The sequence below is a fragment of the Sminthopsis crassicaudata genome, chromosome 1, assembly GCF_048593235.1.
Source record: "Sminthopsis crassicaudata isolate SCR6 chromosome 1, ASM4859323v1, whole genome shotgun sequence".
NCBI lineage: Eukaryota > Metazoa > Chordata > Mammalia > Dasyuromorphia > Dasyuridae > Sminthopsis > Sminthopsis crassicaudata.
The window spans coordinates 644,616,654-644,632,933 of NC_133617.1; the positions used below are offsets into that span (position 1 = coordinate 644,616,654).

Here is a 16,280-nt window from a genome sequence, read left to right on the forward strand (position 1 = left end):
AATGGGCTACTCTCTTATGAATATTCTTTGATACCCATTCCTTCTTCCATCATTTATATGTGAATTTTACATGTTTAATTTAATTTGTGAGTTCCCTCTATAACCATTTTTGGTTTTTGTACATTTTTTCTTTCTTATTCTAAATTCTTAGTCCTTGAAATTTCACTCTCAATAATTTTTCATCTGTTCTAGATTGTTTTCTTGTGTAGAATTTGGGCCATAGTATCCTATATATATTTCATTGAAATCTTTTCCCCAAAAACAAAAATGTGTGGCAGAAAATGCAAGCTTTCCTTTTTGTCTATATTACAAATTCTAACATAGATGAACATTTGTCCACAAGTTTCCAACCATTTTTACCCCAGTAACCATTTTTTCCCTCTTAGGAATGAGTTCCAGAATTGCATTCTTTTTCTATTTTATGAAGGATTAAATTATCATTGAGATAAATAGAATTATTAGCTTCTCTGTTTGGGCAGAGAGAGATCAATTTCTGGATATGTGAAGTTTCCCATTAACAACTATATCAAAGTTTCTATATCAGAATTGTGATTCCTAAACTCCTCATTATTTCCTGTCTGCCCAGGTAATCTGTCAGTAAGCACTATAATTTCCGTTTCTCCCTCCATCTATTTCTTCCCAAATACTTTCCATCATGATTCATATTTACATGGACATTTTAAAAAAATATACACTACCTGCTAAACATCTTTATCTATTTCTTGATCTCTCCTCTGAGTACCTCTTCTTTAATGAAATTCCATTCATTCCTGAAACCTTAGTCCAAAGGCACCTTAAGAAAACTTTCCAAAATTCTCATCCCTCCCTCATTTTTCCCATTCATTTATGCATCTTTAATGTATTTATCAAATAGCAATATGTATTTTACCTACCTGTGCTTTTGCAAAAGATTTAACTCCTGCTAAATTATAAAGTCCATGATGACTAAAACCTTTGTATCTCCTATTTAACCAACATCCCCAAACACAGCTCTCTGAACATAATAACCACTAAATAAAAATTCCTTAAATTAATTTTATATTTTATTTCTAAGTCTCCTGAAATGATACTTGCTACCTCTTTAAAAGAAGCATATATGTTAATTTTTCAAAGTTTTTTTTTTCCATTCACCCAATAACCCATGAAGACACAATGTTATGTAGAAAGAACTGCTCAAAATAATCAAATTTTGACTTATTTAGAAGAAGTTGTGAGGCATTTCTTTATATTTATCCCTTAATCATATTCTGTCCTATAATCTTATTTCACTCTTTCAGTTAAGGGACAAGTATTAGTCTTATATTTTTCTTTTATGCTTCAAACCCTCAACCAATGTTGAAATATAGATTTATGTATTAAACTTGGAATCTGAGGGTCTAGGTTAAAGGTTTGACTCTGACATTTACTATCAGCGTGACCTTGGAGAAGTCATTTAATGGCTCTCTGCCTCAGTTTCTTCAGTTGTTAAAATAAAGGGGTTTGACTAGATGACTTTCTATGACCCTTGTATTCCAATTCTAAATATAGCATTATATGATTCACATATGTAGTCTTTTCATTAAATGAACTTCCCTCTTTCCCTTTGGGCAACTAATTTAAGTGATAGACAGACAGACTGAATCACTGTAAAGTACTTAGAAGTATTTCTAAGCAGTATTAAGTATATGATCTATTATTGTATTATTAAAGCTGTTTCTAATTTATGGGAATTAGCTTGGTAATAGATTTTTAGTTCATTCTCCCCTGATATTTGAGTAGTTAATGAAATGAAACATGAATTCTATCCAATCCAATCCAATTTTTAAGACTTTCAGGAAAACAAAAATCTACCATTTGGGCTTCATTTATTTTTTAATCATATAGACAAAGATTTATACAGAGCAATTTCCTTTAAGTCTCAGCTAAAATCCCACCTTCTGTTAGAACTTTCTCCTAATTCTCCTGAATCTTAATACCTTTTTTTTATAATTATTTCCTATATATCATTTATATAGTTTGTACATAGTTATCTGTATAGCTCTTCCTCCCTTAAATTATAAGCTCCTTAGGGGAAAGGACTGAATTTTGCTTTTGTGTGTATGTGTTGGGGAGGGGGGTGATTCTCAATTATTAAAGCACTGCTTGGAATACAGTAGGTAGGAACATAATAAATGCTTATTGATGGGTTAATTTTTAAAATTATAACCACTGGTTTCCTATCCTCTCATTAACTTCACACACAGGTATTGTTTAAACATGGAGGCTCTCCCAGAACCAAATAACTGTGCTCTACCAGACCTATAATAAATATATATAGAATGAATGAATGGATGGATGAAAGAATGAGCATTCCTTTGTGGAACATTGTTACATATTCAATATGCTTTGTATATAAAGTTGTACCAGCTAACCCACTAGACATGATAGTTCCCAGAATAGAGCCATCATATGAATCTGAAACCACATGATAACTTTTTCTTTTATTTTATTTTCCTTTTTTAAAAAATTTAATACAATGAAAATATTTTGTATTTAAGTAAAGAAACCTAAAGACCATGCTCTCCAGATCTTTAAGTATACACTACAAAGATTTTTCTCAATCAAAAACAATACTCACTTCCTTGGCTGACTCCAGTTACTACTGTAGGCTGCATTCTGAAGCTCACTTTCTTCTCCCTCTCCTTCCTCACGTTCTGGGAGTTCTGGGATTTCTCTGTAAAAGAGTGATACACTGAGTACTTTAAAATACTTTGAAAAACACCTACAGACTTCTTATCAGCAGTTTACCTGCTGATGTATGATGTATGAGCATAAAACCTATAAAACAAGTGTTTTCACTCCTACTCACTCAACTCCTCTGCTATATGAATTTAGTCAAAAGCAAGAGATGATGATAAACAAGCCAATCTCCAACTGATAAATGGTCAAAGGATATGAACAGATAATTCTCAGATGAAGAAATTGAAAGTATTTCTAGTCATATGAAAAGATGCTTTAAGTCATTATTAATCAGAGAAATGCAAATTAAGATAACTCTGAGATACCATTACACACCTGTCAGATTGGCTAGAATGACAGGGAAAGATAATGCAGAATGTTTGAGGGGATGTGGGAAAATAGGGACACTGATACATTGTTGGTGGAATTGTGAATACATCCAGCCATTCTGGAGAGCAACTTGGAATTATGCTCAAAAAGTTATCAAACTGTGCATACCCTTTGACCCAGCAGTGTTACTACTGAGCTTATATCCCAAAGAGATCTTAAAGAAGGGAAAGGAATCTATATGTGCAAGAATGTTTGTGGCAGCCTTCTTTGTAGTGGTCAGAAACTGGAAACTAAGTGGATGTCCACCAATTGGAGAATGGCTGAATAAATTGTGATATATGAATATTATGGAATGTTATTGTTCTGTAAGAAATGACCAGCAGGATGATTTCAGAAAGGCCTGGAGAGACTTACATGAACTGATGCTGAGTGAAATGAGCAGAACCAAATCATTATACACTTCAACAATAATACTGAATTGAACCAGCTACACCCAGCAGAAGAATTCTAGGAGATGACTATGAACCACTACATAGAATTCCCAATCCTTCTAATTTTGCCCGCCTGCATTTTGGATTTCCTTCACAGGCTAATTGTACACTATTTCAAAGTCCAATTCTTTTTGTATAACAAAACAACTGTTTGGACATGTATACATGTATTGTATTTAATTTATACTTTAACATATTGAACATGTATTGGTCAACCTGTCATCTGGGGGGGGGGGGAAGGAGGGGAAAAATTAGAACAAAAGGTTTGGCAATTGTCAATGTTGTAAAATTACCCATGCATCTATCTGGTAAATAAAAACTATTGAAAAAAAAAAAAAAGAGAGATGGTGATAAAAAATACAATGAGTTTAATCAAAAGATAGAGAACATATCTCTAAACCCAGAGTTCTTATTCTGAGTCTACAAACTTATTTGCTTTAAAAACTTTTTGTAGTATTTCAATAATATTTATTGCAATTATTCTGTGTAATAGTTTTCATTACACCACCAATCATATTCATGATGCACCAAAGGCTAAAAACCCTTGATCTAAGAACAAATGTGGATCCTGCAAAAAAACTTGGGTTTTAAAGAAAAAAAATTATTATTTCATTCATTTATTTGGCAAATATTTATTTAAGGTTTTCCAAAACCTGTGCTTGGCACTTTAAAGAGGTGGGGACACAAAAATATGCAAAGCATGTTTCCTGTCCTCACGTAACTTATTATCTATAAATCAGTAGTCTCAAGCTAATTTTCCCATGGGTTGATTCAAAAAAAATTATTTGAAAAAAAAAATAGCAAGATTTTAAAAGCAAGTGTTTTTCCTTTAACTCTAAGAGAAAAACAGAAGATGCTTATGGCACAGCTGTGGCCCATCTGGAGTTACCAAACACATGCTATACTTCCTTACATAGGAAGTTTATATTAGAATGCAGGCTGCATGTATTTGGATGTTTCCCCTTTCCATATCTGCTGCAATTTTGCTTTTACCAAACACTAATGATATAACAAAACATATCTGGATCTTTGACTGGAACTAAGTTATAATATTGGAATATTGTATTTTCCATATTTTTCTATCTTTTCTAGATTAAACATTTACTTAGTATAAAGACCTTTGAAAATAATGATTTTAATGAAGTTTGGAAATCTCATTGTCATGGTATTACATAAAAGTTTTGTTGTCCAATTGTGTTCAACCCTTTATAACTCAGGTTGGGATTTTCTTCTCATAATCGTATTCTTCCTATTTCATAAGAAAAAAGTTGAGTTCAAACATGGTCTTTCAGTTTTAATAAATTCTCTTTTTGTTGGGGTTACTGAAGAATATTTCAATTACCTAGCAGTATAAGATGAAAACACATCAAGAGACATTGTTTCTCCAGAATGATGTCCTAAATTTGCTCTGTACTCTTCCAAAAGCTCTGCAGGCACATAGGTAACCCTAAAAAATAAGAAATGACATCAAAATAAAAAGAGATATCAAAGATTAGCTTAATGATGAAGAAAAATGTGAGAATCTTCTAGAACAGCAAAAATGCAATGTTGCCATTCTTATTAGTCATGTTCATAGAAAAGTTTAGCATCCTCCTCAGCACAATTTACTAAAAAAAGGGTAGCATACTAAAACAAACCAAATTAGGAACTTAAATAAAGTTTCTGAAAATCTAAGTATTATATGTAATTAAACATTTTTTTAAATGCTATTCCCCGTGCTTTGGATATATTCTTTCCTCATTTCTGCCTATTAAAAACTATTACTTGATCTTTTTTAGTAAGCCTTCCTTGAACAATTTGTCTCTCTTCAAATTTACCTACTGCATTTTATCTGGCTCTTTTCTTACCCTTATCACATTTTTATTGTATCATATTGGCATAAATGTAGCATATATCATCCAATTCAAATGATTTATCCAATAACCGTTTAGTTGGAAAATGTTAAAGCTTTTTATCAATTTTCATATTTCTTAATCTTTTTTTCATCAATTGACGATTGTGAACACTATCTCCTCCCCATTTTGCACCTCATCTGGGATTTTATTTCATTATTCCCCCCATCTATCTGACTACACCTCAGACTCCTTTTGATGGCTTATTATCCACATCATGCTCCCAAATTGTGGTTATAACCTAATCCTCTTTTCTTGGCATCCTATTCTCATTCAGGACTCTTTAAGTAGGTGACTTCATCAGCTCCCAAGGATTTAATAATCAACTGCATGCAAATAACTCTTGGATCTTTGCACCCAACCCTAGACCTTCTTCTGCAGTCATATGTCACCAACTATCTATTGAAAACTTTTAATTAGATGTTCTGTAAGTATCTCATCATTTCCAAAAGACAATTGATTGTTTTTTTTTTTTTTTTTTCAAAATTCACTCTTCTCCCAAACTACTCTATTTCTGTGCATGGTATCACCTAAATTTGTATCCACATAGTGCTCCCTGACTCCTCACTCTCCCTCATCCCACATATCCAATCAGTTCCAAATCTTACTATTTCAACCTCCACAACATTTTTCAAGTTCTCTCCAATAACCCCAGTTCAGGTCCTCAAAAACTCTCATCTGTATTATATCTTCCTAATTTAGTTTCCCTATTTCATCTCGCCCCTCTTTATTCTATCTTCCACACAGACAATAAAATGACTTTTTCTAAAGTACGGGTCCAACCATGTTATTCTTTTTTATTTTTATTTTATTTTTACTTTATGGAGTAAAATAAGCATTTCCATAATAATATAACAAAAAGATTGATTGTATATGAAAATGCAAATCTTTATTAATATATTACAGTGATTAATCTAAGATCAAATGTCAATTCCTCTGTTGACATTTAAATCCATTCCCAATCTGGATCCATTGCCATTTCTAGAGTTATTATACATTACTTTTCTTCATGTATTTTAAGTTCTAGTCAAACTGGCCTTCTTACTGTTTCAAATATTACCCTTCATTTCTTTTGCATAGACTGACTAATAGGCTGTACCTAGAATGTCTTATATTATACTTCACCTTGGCTTCATATAATCCTCAGAATAATTCAAGATTCAGTTCTAGCACTATTTTCTACATGAGACTTTTCTTGATCCACAAAACTACTACAGCCTTTCTGGTCCAAACTATCTTTTATCTAATTATATATACCTATTTACATTCGGACTTGTGTATAATTTCCTTAATGTAAGTTCATTTTGTTTTGCAGGGACATAAGCAACCACATCTTTCTGCTGAAAGTTCTTTATATTGGAAATAAGAAAAGCTAGAAAAGCTTCAAACTCTTATAATTTGTCCAGATTCCAGGATACATCAAATTTAACAGCACACTGCACTGGCCTTGCCTATCCAAGTTGACTTTTTTTCTTTTTGGATATGTAAACCAGTCACTTCAATTAGCAAGCACTGTGAAGGACTGCATAAAAACCCTATGAGGTAGTGAGTTTCAAACTCTAAAATATGGCATCAACCTGTTTAAATTATGTTAAAAATATCTTCATCTTCCCAAGCTTCCTCTATTGATATTTGGAAAAAGTTAACTTGCCATTTACAATATAAACATTCATTTTTTTTGATCACTAAATGTTCCAGGAATAACTACTGCATTGTGCTAGGTATTGCTTCCAATTGCTGTATGGATTGCTCAGTATCCCACTGTGGGCAAAGTATTGAGGTTTTGCCCCATTATGTTACTTAGTGCACCATACTTTGGGCTCCCCAGTTGGAACTTGAGCTATAGATCAATGAGTAATGTGGCAAGTTAAATATATTAAATGAAAACAAGTCTGTGTATTCATGTAACTAAAGTGTACTTATGGACCAAAAACTGCATGATACAGAGATTATAAATAATGTGAAAAATACCTACAAAATCAACATGAGGGTGATATTTACATGAAAATTCAGTATTTTCTGGCAAGACTGAGGATTATCTTTCTATGCTACATAAAATGAAAACCACTCAAGTGACTTAATTTATCAACTGAAGAAGGTATATAGTTTTATGTGTCTATTCTCTTTCACCCTTCAATACCCATCATTAGGTCATGTTAATTAGCATTATGTCTCAAAGCACAAAGGTGCTATGTAGGTTTATTGTTATTCTAAGATATATCAACCTTATTAAACACTTCCTTTGCATAGATTTTTGCCAGATGACATACATTAGACCATGAAAGAGAAAATAAAATTTATTGGATTTAGTTTCAACCAAGAATTCAGAAGACCTAAAATTCTGGGCCCAAATTTGATAGCTGTTTGACCTTGGATATGCCAATTAATTATTTTATAGAACTTTAAGAAGGTATGACATATGTGAGACAAATGACAACAAGAAGAATGTAGTACATTCCTGAGATCCAAATAAGAAGCCCAACAAGTGTAAATATAAAGGCCCTGCAGGCTATGTAGTACTATAATATATTCAGAATGATCAAATTCAAGGGACTAAATTGAATGGAGAGGTTATTATAGAGGCAGAGATTAAAGCAAAAAAGTAAAGGTACAAAGCACAACAGAGGGAGTGCTGGATTATTTCTTGAATTTGATCTAACTCCCCAGAATTTTTCACAGGTGTCCCAGCTCCCATTCTGCAAGCAACTCTGGGTTGTGTCCCCTTTTCATTCCACCTGTCTAGCAAAGCCATTGATTCTTACATTGACCATTAAATTCATTTAATCTTAAAAATACTAATGAAGAGTTAGACATTTGCTTCACAAAAGTGTTTTATGAAGCTGTAAGAAACTACTGAAACTCTTTAACAGAAATAATAAAAATCTGAATTGTAAATCCTACAAAGGCAGAGATGTTTTATCCATATTTCTCAAAATCTAGCACAATGCATTACATATTTCTTCCCCACCTTATTCCCCAGCATCTTTGGTGGGGGAAAGGAATTAGGCAGTTCAAACCAGTGACTGCATGTTTTGGAAACTAATGCTCTCCAAAAGACATTTGAAATTCAAAGTTAGAATCTAAGAGATTGGACTAGGCCATCAAGAGTTTAGTTATATACCCAAAACTACACAGCTAGTTTAACAGAGGCAGACTTTATCCTTACTCCCTCATAGTATGTTTGTTGAACAAACAAGTAAGTGAATAAGTGAATGCCAGGAAGAGTCCATGAAATATGGGGGAAATGAGTATTTAAACTAAAGGCCTAAAGAGTCTATATGAGATAGGTAACAGTTCTAAAACTTTTTTTTCAATTTACAAAATGCAATAAAGAAATTGTAAAGAAAAATCTAGGAAAGAAATGAGGAAAGAATATGATAACCCAATGGAGAGACAACAATATTCAGGGAAACATTCTCAATTTATGTATGAAATGCTAAACATGTATACAAGTGTTGAGTAAAGAACTTTGTTCTAGATCCTTTTCTCATTTTCCTCCATTGACCAATAAAAGCTCTCTACAGATGCATGCTAGGCAGAAATCTGAGGAGGAAAAGGCAGTTTCATATGTATTTATTCACAGGACAAGAAAAGAATCAGCAATACCAACACACCAAAACACAAGGATACATGTAGTGCAACACACACTTGGCCACATAATCACACAAAATAACCTTTAACTACCAACAAAGAAAACTGAAACTGTGTTATGCACCACATATGGAACACATTGAAGACAACTTATTTGACAGCCAGTGTTAAAAAAAAAAATATATATATATATATATATACACTTAAAAATAAACTAATCTTCAGTAACACATGAAAAGGCGAAAAACAAAAACACCAATAACAGCATTAGTGCCGTAGAAAATGTGAAATGGAGATCAATCCAGATACTATGCTAGAACTCACATGCAGGATTATCCCCTTTTAGAAACAATCTTGAAAACTCAACATTTAGAAAATACAATTTTTAAATGGGTAAACAATTATCAGTCTGAAAATGCAGCAACCATTTTCCAGCCCTGCTGGAATTTATGCTTAAATTTGAATAAGTAAAAAAGCTGAAATGTATATGCTGAATCTATATCTGGATGCATCCCTGCTTTTGGATGTTATAAAAGCATGAAATGGTTTCACAGACAAATTGCAACATATAGCAATAATGAGCTTTTGAATCGCCAATACTCACACATAAAAGGGGGCCTGATCATCAGCAGGTGCTGGAGAAGATCTAGAATGTGAAGCATACGATGCAGCATCTTTTTACAATGGTGTTAACAAATGTCAGTGTCTTGTGCTGAATGTGAGATGCATACATATGTAGTTAAAAGTGTGTGCTCCTGTTCCTTCCCCCTCTTTCTACCTCCCTCCCATCTACACCTCCCCCGGAAAGCATCTGCTCTTTACTGGTGTCTATAGCAGTGATTATTAACAAGCATGGAAAAATGTAACTGCAATCAATCTTTTATTCCTTGATCAGGAATTCATCCCACACTTTAGGTTAAGGCAGGTGAATTCTGATTCAGCTCAGTAATTATCTGGCAGATGTTACTAGCAGCTGCTGCTAAGCGCAAAACCCTGGCTATTATTACAGAAATATAAGGGCTCCTGGCAAGGTGGAGTGAGAAGTGAAACAGAATGCACTCTGGTGAGGCTACACATCTGGTTTTCCTTGAAAATAATGAAACCTGGAACTTAAACGGGTTGTTCTTTTACTCTTAAAACTCAAATTCTATTTCATACTTTACATGTGTGTGTATGCACACACACACACACACACACACACACACACACACACAGTTGCCATGTATTGTGACTTTGAAGAATACCCAAGAATTGTTTTAGATCTCCTCTGAACAAGTTATCCATAATACAACAAAAAAACATTACGAACATCTCAATTTTTTTTTTTCTTTTGTAGGAAGAAAGCCTAGTCTGAGCTCTCAATAGTTGGACATTTAATCCAAAGTTGACATGTCAGTAGTCCAAAGGTAAAGTTTTTGCTCCTATGGGGTAGAATATGAGGGAATGATATTTCCTTTGGGAAGATCAAATGGAATCCAAGGCAGGTAGCATTGGAAGAACACCAAGTATAAATGCCTTCTTTCTGCAAGACTTGTGATAGCTGACAAAATGGATGAATGTTGCTGTTGTTTTCTTTTTGATTTTTTGGAGTTTTTTTCTTAGCACCTATTCTAATGTGGATTATAATAAATAAACATATCCTTCCTGCTTTGTATTCTTTGTCCAGTGAGGCAAATTTTATAGCCATCTGAAGTAAGACTTGGTGGTAATCATAATCAATATGATTCTCCACTCCTCCCCCCAAATAAGATGAGCAAATTTCTTCTTTATTTTTTGGCAGTTATTTGTCAGATGTTTTCTTTAGGTGTTTTTGACAGAGTAAAGCTATTTTTAACATTAAATCAACAAATTCTGGTAAGAAATTGAAGGAAGAAGCAACAAAGAAGAGCAGCAATTTCATTGTGAAGAAACTAGGGAATTCACCTCCATCCTTTTAAGCTACCAATGGGAACTGACTGAGGTATGTCATTCCAAATTATATTCACAAGAGTTCTTTTTACATAAATGTTTACCAATAGTGCAATATAGTAGAACACAGAGAATAGAAGGTACTGCGCTCTAATTCAAATATCTCAGGAAAAGTGATCTATGTTGGCTCCATGTTTGTTAAAAAACAAACAAACAAACAAAAAAAAAAACCCAACTTGTCATAAAATAGCAAAAGAAGAGACTCAAGTCATCATATTATCCATAATCCATGTCAGAGGTAAACTATACAAATTAATATTTTCTAAAAAATAGCTTTTTTTATCCCTTTTTATCCCACTTTATCATTTGAAGAGAAATAAATGATAGTATAAAAAATACTGAAAATAAGGCATTATTTTTCCATTATGTACATAATTAAATTAAGATTTATAATTTTCATTTGTATTTAAATTATGGTTAAGATTATTAAAGTTACATGACCTGATTTTTAAATTGAGCATTAATCAAAACATGCAAATACTGGAAGACCATTAACAAAGTTAGGAAAAAGGTGAGGTTGTATAATAGTAATACCTTTTTTGTATGTAACTAGCAGAGTCAACCAGAAAAAATGTCTTAAGATATATTTCTGTTTTTCATTGAAAGAGAATGAAAACCAGATTGCAATTGTGGCTTTTCTTTGTGAAAATTCAAATACTTTCTTTGTAGGAGAATCAGTAATATAAAATGCATGTAAGTAAAATAATATGTAGTGAAAAAAAAAAAAAAACAACAGTTATACAAAGTAATCCTAACTCCAGTTCCAGATAAACATCATGCTTGGGTGCTTATGAACATCAGATTGGCACTATTATATTCCCTATACAGGAAAAAAAAAATGCTTTCAATGTGTAAGATCAGAAGATTCTCAGCAATAAGAATGAGGAAGCCAAGACATAAAGAAAGGTGACTTGAAAGAGGTAGCAAATGAAAAAATGGGGTTCAAACTCAGATCCTCTGACTCAATGGCCCCTAGTCATCACAATTAAGCCAGGCTGCCTTTCATGAAAGAAAACAAGCTGTGCCCTTAGCAATTAGTGGCTATAAAACAAAAAAGACTGATCTGGATGTGGCTTAAGGAATCAGGCTCAGTACTTTATAAGTACACATCATATGACAGATTTAGTGAAGCTAAAAAAGTTAAAAATTTGTCCTCTAAGGATACTTATTATTTAGGATTATAAATCTAAAAAGTACCTCACAGCTTATCTAATTGAACCCCTTTGTTTGATAGAGAAGGAAAATGAGGCTGGAAGTGTTTCTGTTTGCTTCCTTCGGTTTTACAAGACCTACCAAAATCAAAAAGGTTATGCCAGAGGCAGGATAGGATTAGGTCTTTAGATAAGGGTAGACTAAAGAGATTACATTGGGAGATAGGAAGATTCTTTCAGATCTGTTTTAGAGACTGATCAAGGTCTCTAGCTCTGAAACTTCCTTCAGCACTCTACATCTATGGGTGTCCTAAAACTCAAACCAGTTTTTTTTGTTTTTGTTTTTGTTTTTGTTTTTGTTTTTTGTTTTTTCTTCAGGGGCTCCTCACTTGTGGAATTTATCAAGGGCCCAGTCACCAAGACTTCCAATGTTTTCTCAGTGACAGGTTGAGGGGTAGAAAAGGCCTGGGCTACATATCCTCAAAGTACAGCTAAAGTTAAACAAAAAAAACAAAAAAAACAAAACAAAACAAAAAAAAAACAGCAGTATTTAAATATAAATAGCTAGTGTTGTGCAGTTAGAAAGAGAAATAAAGTAAGGAATGCAATAGTTAACAATGATTTTTTTTTTTTAAATAAAACTCAATGAAATGTATCAGGTATCTAAGGAGAAATGACTGTGTAAAAACATGACAAAACATTTAAAATATACAATTTACTAGGTTATTAATATTTAATAAATGTTAGATTGAAAGATTTATAACTCAAAGAAAATTGAAAAGCACAAATTTTAATGATTTCAAATCCTCACATTTTTCAAGTTATATAGGCCTTTCTGTTTTTAATTTTTTTTCAAAACTCTTTACTTACTTTATGTCAGATCCAATGAGAGAATGTCTCCTTAACATGGCTCTTGCCTGGGCACTAGTTAGATTGGTGGTAGATTCTTCATTAATGGATAAGATACAATCCCCTACACCAATTCGACCATCACGACTGATTGCTCCACCATGGATAATACTTCGAACTATGGTTCCTGAGCCATCTTTGTTAGAACTTACTGTCATCCCTATGAAAAAACAGAAATTAAGCATTTTGTTGTATACATAAGTTTTTAATATTTTAGTTAAATGGGGACTATACATGATAGAACAAACTGGCTTTTGTTAGGTTATTTAAAGCCAATTGAGGAAGGGGGGAAGCCATCCAACTACCAGGGGAAGGAATTAATTTAATTTTTTTAAATTAAATTACTTTTAAATTAATTTAATCCCAAATTAAATTTGTTCTAATTTAATTTTAAGTGAAGTTTTACTAAAGATAAAATGTTCAATATTCACAATTTTAAAAACTAAATGGATCTCTATCATAGAACAGATCAGTTAACAAAACATGCAGTCCTTTGACTATCCAATCAAGAAGATAACACAACTCAAACATCATCCCCTAAATTGTTTTTTCTGACAATGTTGAGAAAATTCCCCTGATTCAACTACACTGACCAAAGGGGAAAACAAAACAAAACAAAACAAAACAAAACAAAACAAAACAAAGGCAGCAATATCTCCTACTGCAAGCCATTTCTAATGGACTGATAATAAGTTTCTTAGGACTCAAATCAGTTAGCATTTACTTCTCCCTTTTTTATTTTTAATCTCCTCAGTAAAAAACAAATTTCTCAAAGACAAGAACTATTTTTGTTTTTGCCTTATACTACTCCTCCTCTAATGTGGTATTTTGCATATAGAAGGTACTTAATAAATGCTAGGTGAAGTTGAATTGAAATGTGCAACACCAGGGCCAGTTTAAATTACAGATACAATGATGATAATAATTCACATGTTTGTAAGTATTCAAGGTCTACAATGCACTTTCTCAAAATAACACTAAGGCTGAGCACTAAAATATTCCCATTTTACAAAAAAAGGAAATTAAGATTGAGAGGGTTATGGCCAAAGCTCATACTAGCAAAGCATGGGGGACCAAACCATTCTTTTTCAGCCCTATTACCATGACTCCTAGCTAAGGAGTCATGAAAAAGGCCAAAGCCAGCTGTTCTGCATAGGTGTTGGATAAGAAACAGCAATCAAATAACATACAAAGTCTTGTTTTATATCAGGCATCCTGCTAAATGCCAGAGATACAAAAAACAATCAAACATAAACAAAATAAACAAACAAACAAAAAAAGCTGTCCCTTCCTTCAAGAAGCTTACAATTCAGTGGAGAAGACAACATGCAGATAAATTGCTAAATGGAAGACCCGTACAAATTAGATGGAATGTAACCTTATGGGGGAAGGCTCTAGAAGCTGAGAGGACCAGGGAAGATCACGCTAAGTGTTTTTATTGTTGTTTTAATGAATCTTGATTCTTCTATATGAAGGAGAAGAAAGAAAACATTCTAGGCACAGTGCAGCCTGGTGACATCCCGTGCAAGGAAAACAAAGAAAGCCAAGTAAGTGAGATATTAGAGTATGTGATTGGGAGGAAAGATCAGTGGTTGGAAAGGTAAGAAAGGACTAGGACATAAAGAGCATTAAATAACAAACAAAAGATTTTCTATTTGATGCTTTTTATATTGCTTGTTTAAGGCAACAAGGAGTCCCTGGAGTTTACTAAGAAGGCTGAATAACACGGTCAGACTCATGCTTCAGGAAAGTAATTCTGATGGCTTTTGGAAGATAGATTGGAGAGAGATGCTTGAGGTTGGGAGACTAATGACAAATTCAGTCAATTCAGGTCCAGCACATGTGAAGAAGTGACCCCGAAACTCTAAAACTCCTTGAAGGAGAAAATCTCCTTCAACTCTGCCTCGGTGAGAGACCACTCCAGAGAATCAGATAAAGTGGTTTATCTAGGTGGGGTTGTTCAGTCCTGAGCTAAAGAATTCTAACCCTATTGAATTAAAGAGACTCATTCAATTCTATTCAAATTATAGCCCAAGTTGAAACCCAGCTTGTAGATAAAAAGAGCCAACTTGGAACAACTCCTTGCAGAGGCCCTGACATGCCATGCTATGATATGCTAGGCTATGCCATGCTATGCCAAGGAAAATTCTGCTCATTGGACTAATATTCTCTTCCAGTGTTACCCTCTCTTTATCCTCACCTATTTCCCTAATGAGACTTTATGCCTCTATGTCAGGATTTCTCTATGCCTCTCTGTTAAGATTTCTCTATTAGAAACTTGACTTCCCAATTCCTATAATAAACTTCTTTTATCAATCTAGGTTTTTAGGTCAATAAATTCCTTTACAGAGAATCTGTGCCGCCAGAAGGAGGTTCCCCAAAACTCCCTTATCCTTGTGCCAAATCCCAGGGGGTGTAGGGGAGCCAAACCTCTCCATTTGGTTCCCTGAACCCCCAAACTGCCACTATATTATACCATTTAACTCCCTGATCACCAGAAACACTAATCTCATTTTGGTTCCCTAAATCTAGACCTATTTTGTTTACTGACAAAAAGGAACCCCAAAACCTTAAACTCATCACATAGACTATGAGTTATGCTAAGCACAGATCTGGAGTTCAGTTTCCATGACTTATTCAAATCCTGATTCTAAATTAGTTGTTCAGGAGGCTGGCAAGACTGCCTCACAAAGAATAATCAATCATTGTTTTATCTAAGCCTGCATTCTCTTCTTCTCCCCTATCCATTCCAAATAGGACTGCCCAGAGATTTGATTCTGTGACTTCCCTACTTAACCAACTTCAGGAACTCCCTATTTAGCCTTTCAGATAAATATTTAAACTCCTTTGTTTAGCTTTTAACAATTCTGTACTTCTGGACCCCTGTATATCTCCCTACCTTTAAAAAGTATCACTCCCACTCCCATAACCTCTGAGCCAGCCAAACTGGTCTCTCTATTTGTCACAGATGATATTCTATCTCCATTCTCCATGTCTTTACTTTAACTGTTCCCCATGATTTGATGCTCCCCTACTCATCTCCACCTTGTGCACTCCCTGGCTTCTTTCATTCTCCAGCCAAACTCCCACCTTCTCTGAGAAATCTTTCTTAACCCACATTAAACCTGATACAACCTTCTATTGACTAGCTCCAATTTATCCTATAAATATCTTGTTTGTACATAGTTATTTGCACATTTTCTCCCTCATTAGAATGAGAGTGCCTAGAAATCAGGAACTATCATTTCCTT

At 33.6% G+C, this 16,280-nt stretch overlaps 1 protein-coding gene across 1 annotated transcript in view; it reads right to left on the reverse strand.

The window, feature by feature from the left end:
• The window catches only part of MPDZ (multiple PDZ domain crumbs cell polarity complex component), a 221,149-nt gene that overhangs the window by 75,187 nt on the left and 129,682 nt on the right, over positions 1-16,280 (reverse strand). The window contains 3 exon segments of the mRNA XM_074282905.1: positions 2,597-2,692; positions 4,861-4,965; positions 12,991-13,189. Of these exon segments, the coding sequence (XP_074139006.1) occupies positions 2,597-2,692; positions 4,861-4,965; positions 12,991-13,189 (400 nt within the window).